Here is a 6,000-nt window from a genome sequence, read left to right on the forward strand (position 1 = left end):
TATTAGGTGCAGAAGAACAAAGTACATAATCCTCACCTGTCTTACCTGTGCTCGTCACAACTCCTTATTAAATGGCTCTGGAAGAATACATAAAGACTGGGAAAACCAGATTCACTGATAGTTAGTCACACTGGCAATTTATTCAGTGTGCAACTACTGCCAAATTGTATTTGTAGTTTGCACTGTAATATTTTTAATTTTTCTTTATTCTTGAGAATTTCATATGGGTATACAAGAAATACAATATATACACCTCATTTCCTCCTCCAACTACTCCCCTTATATTTCCTCCAATATGCCCCCTTCCATCTCCACTCTTTGTTTTAATTCACCAACTTCATTAGTGCTGCCCATATGTGCATGGGTGTGGAACCATCCACTGAAGCCTGAGAATCCTAGTGGTGGCCACATTCCCCCAAAGGAATGGTTCTTCCTTCAGCAGCTATCAACTGTGAATAGCTCCTCAGTAAGGGGTGGAGCCTGGAAGTCATCAGCCCCATCTGTCCAGATGTTGATCTCATGTAGGCCTTAGCCTCATCTGTGCCAGATGTTGATCTCCTGTAGGTCTTGTGCAGGTGACCACGTATGCTGTGAGCTCCTGAGTATGATGGCTGTTTCATGCCCAGGAGACACCATTCCTCCCCATCCTGTCATCTTACATTCTTTCCACCTCCTTTTCTGCACTGTTCCGAGTCTTGGCTGGAGGAATTGTCCTGTTTAGAACTGAGCACTTGGTCTCTTATTCTCAGCACTCTGACCACTTCTGCATCTCTCCATTGCCCCGTGCTCCCTGCCCCCTGCAGAAAGAAGCTTCTCTGAGGAGTGCTGAGACCAGCACAGGTCTGTGGGCATAAACATAACAATTTAGGAGGTAATAGGCATCATGAGCATTAGCACAACAACAATAGTAGGTTCTACCCTCCAGCCTATGACCTACATAGCTTTGCTGGCTAGTTTTATGTCAACTTGACACAAGGCATAGTCATCAAAGAGGAGGGAGCATCAATTGAGAAAATTCCTAAGTTGGGCTGTATCCAAGCCTGTAGGGAATTTTCTTAATTAGCTATTGATGGAGGGGGCCTGATCTATTCTGGGCATTGCTATCCCTTGGCTCGTGGTCTGGAGTTCTATAAGAAACCAGGTTGAGCAAGCCATGAAGAGCAAGCCAGTAAGCAGCACTCCTCCACGGCCTCTGCACCAGTTCCTGCCTCTGGGTTTCTGCCCTGTTTGAGTTCCTTCCCTGACTTCCTTCAGTGGTAAACAGTGATATGGAAACATAAGCCAAATAAACTCTTTGCTCCCTGAGTTGCTTTGGTCACGGTGTTTCATCACAGCAATAGTAAGCCTAACTGAGACGCCAATCAGTGGTTTTTGATCAAGATTACGGTACAGGCACTGAATTTCCTTGTATGGACAAGCCTCAGATCCATCAGAAACTGGCTGGTTACTCCTCAGCAGTCATGCTATTGCACCAGCGCGACATACTAGGTTTCTCTTCAGTGACACTGATAAATTTGTTTGAACTTTTTAAAACTAACTCATGGCTAATTCACTAAAGTCTTTGACACAGAGCTTTTTTTTTCTTTGCAGCTACTGCTGAATCTGGACTTCATAGAACTTCTTCCCTAAAATTTACTCATATGTGAAGTCAGAATCTTCCTAAAGGACCTATTAGGAGAATGTGTAGAGATTTTAATAAATATATGTATATATTATATATGTATATCAATAATTTGAAATATAAAATTTTACCTTTAATATGTTATTTAGCTGTTCATAAAATATTTTGATTATTTTCCAATATGTGTAAAACATTAAAGAATATTTTATATCAGAGATTATTAGTACAAGTTAAATATTTTAAACTATTTTTGGGATGTGTAGCTAATTTTTAAGTGAGTATTGCAAGTGAACACATGTATCATGGAGTTTTATGCACTCAGACTTCAGTGTGAGTTGTTACAGTAGCACACAAAGAAACAACTTGTTAATACTTTGGTGGGGTTTGATGCCTTATTTGTCAATTTTTATCAATCCTGATATACTAATGTTTAAATATCATCTTGATATACTGGTATCATAGCCATTGCAAACACATTTTAACCCAGCATAACAAAATTAGGGATAAAACGGGAGATGTTGCAACAGACACTGAAAATTCAGTCTTAATGACAAGCTTTTAAAGTCTTGGTTCCACCAAACCAGAGCATCTATAAGAAATGGATTGATTTCTAGAGATGTATGGGATAACAAAGCTAAATAAAGATGAAAAGCAATGATCTAAATAGACATACAACACCCAATGGATTACAAATGGTAATTAAAAATCTTCCAACTAAAAAATGCCCAGGGCCAGATGGATTCAGCACAAAATTATACCACATATTCAAATAGAATTAACATTAGTACTGCTTTAGGGAATCCATAAAGCAGAAAATGAAGAGCATTTCCAAATTCTGTTTTTAAAAGCTAGTGTACTCTAATACTAAACCAGACAAACACCCCACTGAAAAGAAGAAAATTATGGGCTAATGTCTCTAATTAACATGGATGCAAGAACTTTCAATGAGATTTAGATCACCCAAGTCCCACACCTACTTGTTAGGGACCACAACTTCCTCTCAAATAGTCTTCCTGCCTTTCAGAATCTCCCCATCCTAGTCTGCTTGCTACCAGGGACTCTCTAGCTGTTGTAGAATATTATTTTAAGGTGTGTTCCTTTTGTTTATGTTGAATTTGTCTAACTCTGTGAAGCTGTGTTACTGATCCTATCTAAAACACCTGATGGTCTAATAAAGAACTGAACAGCCAATAGCAAGGCAGGAGAAAGGATAGGCAGGGCTGGCAGGCAGAGAGAAGATATTGAAGGAGGACTCCAGGAGCCAGCCACTCAGCTGCACAGCAAGACATGGAGTCAGAGTAAGATATACAGAAGTAAGAGAATGGGAAAAGCTCAGAGGCAAAAGGTAGATGGAATAATTTAAATTAAGAAAAGCTGGCAAGAAACAAGCCGAGCTAAGGCTGGGTGTTCATAAGTAAGAAAAAGCCTCTGTGTGGAGCTGGGTGGTAGGCCCCCAAAAGAGCAGTAAAAACAATGAACAACATCTAGCTATCCCAATTAGTGCACACCCAGTCAGGCTACCTATGCTCTGTTTCTTCAGCCTCCTCCTTTCTGGTCACCCAAGTACTGTGACTGCTTGACAGACACCACATTCGCCTCTTGGGTACTTTCCCTTGCTTTGGGACCAGCCTGATCCCAGCCCATCCACTACCGGGGCACTCTAGTTTCCACATTTGGCATGGACCCAGCCTACCTCATTTCCTGCCACAGCTCCCCTCCATTAGGGCAGACTACTCCCTGCAGCAGCTTGCAAGGGGAGAAACAACCCTATGTCTTAGTGTACTCCCTGTTGAACTCACCAGGTACAAGTCCACTCCCCACCAGAGACCAGAAGCCACCAAATGTGAAAAAGAGACTCAAAGCCCTGTTTGCTGTCTGACTAGGATGTTTTAATTACAGACCCATGGCCAGTCCACACTGCCAGGGGAAAAAGTGTTTTGGACTTCTTGACCAAAGTGCACAAGGCATCAGACTGTAGCAGAGAACAGAAGACATAAGATAGAGGTTGTTGCCTCAAATACCATGATAAACAGAGCAAACTGACCTAAACAGAGCAGTCCTGATATGAATTAGACCCCTCCTGAACACTGAGAGCACCACTGCTAAAAGAAGAAAGTCATTTGAACAAAAAAGATAAAAATTCAACCAACAAACTAAAGTTGTGCAAATCCCAAAAAGGAAATAAAAACATAAAAAATATAATTTCTAAAAATACAGGCCCCATATGAAAAAATATGTCACCTTTGAAAATACATGTCCCATAGTAATGACCAGAATGAAAATGACATGGAAGAACTTCCAGAAAAAGAATTCAAAAGAATGATTATAAGCATGCTCAAACAATTCAAATATGACAAAGAGCTAAATGAAATAAGTCAATCCAATACATGAAAATAAAGTTTTAATTTTTAATGAAAATCCAAACTGAAACAGTGTTGGAAATCTAAAACTCAGTAAACCAATTACGGAACTGAGTGGAAAGCCTTACCAAGAGAATTGCTCATATCAAAACCAGAAAGTTACCAGGTGGCACACGCCTTTAATCCCAGCACTCGGGAGGCAGAGGCAGTTGGATCTCTGTGAGTTTGAGGCCAGCCTGGTCTACAGAGCGAGATCCAGGAAAGGCACAAAGATACACAGAGAAAGTCTGTCTCGAAAAACCAAAAAAATAAAAAATAAAACAAAACAAACAAACAAAAACTAGAAAGTTGAGGATGGAAGAGAAAATTGAGGAATTGGCTCATTCTGCAAAGGTCAATGAGAAAGAAACTTTAAAAACATTCAATTCCATATGAATGGAATGTGGGAGAGTCTGGAGACACCAGGAAAAGGCCAGAGACTATTAGCCCTGCCAACTGCCTGGGTTATTGGCACAGAAGAGCGACAAGAAAACCACAGTAAAGGCATACCCAGAGAAAGAGATGCCTATCCATGTGCAGGAAGCCTACAGAACACTAAATAGACAGGACCACAAAGAAACTCCTATGGCATGCTCTATTTAAAATATTAAAAACACAGGATAGAAAAAGAGAATTGGAAGGCACAGGGAGAGAGGTCAAGTCACTTTTAATGGCAGGACTATTTAGAATAACACCTGGTTATTGGCAGAAATCTTTAAAGCCAGAGGGGTCAGAAAAGATTCATTCCAAGTTGTAAAAGACCACACTGTTATAATCAGCAAAAACTATGTCTGAAAGTTGAAGGAGAAATAAAAACTTAAGAATAGGTAAACCAGATCTACAGAGCATGCCAGAAGGAGTACTTCAGTCTGAAGAGAAGGACCCATATCCAAGAGTCACAGAAATGAAACAAACAATACCACAACTGGGAACCAAAGAGATATGAGAAAACACCATAAAATTACAGAAATGGACCTTGATTTTTCAAGGACTATTAGTGTTAATGGTCTCAATTCCCCAATAAAAAGACAGACTAAAAAATCAGGTTAGAAAATAGGATTCATTTTTTTCTGCCTCTAAGAAACATAGCTCTAAAAAAACAAATGTAATAAAAAACAAACATATTCCAACATTTGACAAAACAGACTTCAAATCAAAATTAATCAAAAGAGATATGGAGGGATACTTCACTCTCATTAAAGAAAAAAAATCTACCAACAGGATACTACAATCCTAAACACATACACACAAAACACAGGAGCACCTCACTTCATAAAAGAAAGACTAGTAGATCTAAAACCACAGAGATGCCAGCACAGTGAGACTGGGTGATTTCCATACCCCGTTCTCACCAACAGACAAGTGCAGTGGTTTGTGAAAGAAATGTCCCCGTGAAAGGACCAAGCAGAAGCCATAACAGGCTGCTCAGTCTTCTCTCAGAGATCAGGCCTCAATTTCCGTTTCCTGAGACTGAGCAAGCAGTCCCTGGGAGGGCCATGAACAAAAGACATAGTCCTTGCAGTAGCTCCCTTTCTGCACGTACTCTGACTGCTCAAAGTTCAGCCAGATGTTTACTGTCTGGGACCCCTCACCAACTTAGAGTTATGTGCATGAGTCAAGGACAGAGCCTAGACCACCGAGCCAGCCCCCACAGTCAGTACCATGCTAGGCCAGCCAGCCCCCGTGGTGGCTCAAGGACAAAGCCTGGGACTTGTGCTGGACTGCCCCCAAAGTAATAATTGTAACCACCAACCAGTAAATTCAAAGGTTACATACCCTCACCCAATTAAAAGAGAACAGAGATAAAAATAAACCAATCCAAGTTGCACCCATGCAACCCCTCCCAACCCCTTGAAGGGCTTGTGGTTTTTGCCTTTAAAAAGCTAGCCACACAAAGAAAGAGCAATTCCTCCTCCCTGACTCACTGTATTGGGTTAGGAATGAGTTCCCTGTCTAGACTTGTATCTACAGAATAAACCC

General features: G+C 40.7%; 1 protein-coding gene across 8 annotated transcripts in view; it reads left to right on the forward strand.

Moving 5' to 3' along the window:
- Nucleotides 1–1,868, forward strand: part of LOC102908704 (ankyrin repeat domain-containing protein 26-like) — a 37,274-nt gene extending 35,406 nt beyond the window's left edge. For all 8 annotated transcript variants that reach the window (XM_076573852.1, XM_076573853.1, XM_042278953.2 and 5 more), the window contains one exon: nucleotides 1,591–1,868. In XM_076573852.1, the coding sequence (XP_076429967.1) occupies nucleotides 1,591–1,646 (56 nt within the window). In that variant the 3' untranslated portion in view covers nucleotides 1,647–1,868. The remainder of the gene's footprint in view (nucleotides 1–1,590) is intronic.
- Nucleotides 1,869–6,000: the final 4,132 nt, after the last annotated feature.

The sequence above is a fragment of the Peromyscus maniculatus genome, chromosome 6 (genome assembly GCF_049852395.1).
Source record: "Peromyscus maniculatus bairdii isolate BWxNUB_F1_BW_parent chromosome 6, HU_Pman_BW_mat_3.1, whole genome shotgun sequence".
Lineage (NCBI taxonomy): Eukaryota > Metazoa > Chordata > Mammalia > Rodentia > Cricetidae > Peromyscus > Peromyscus maniculatus.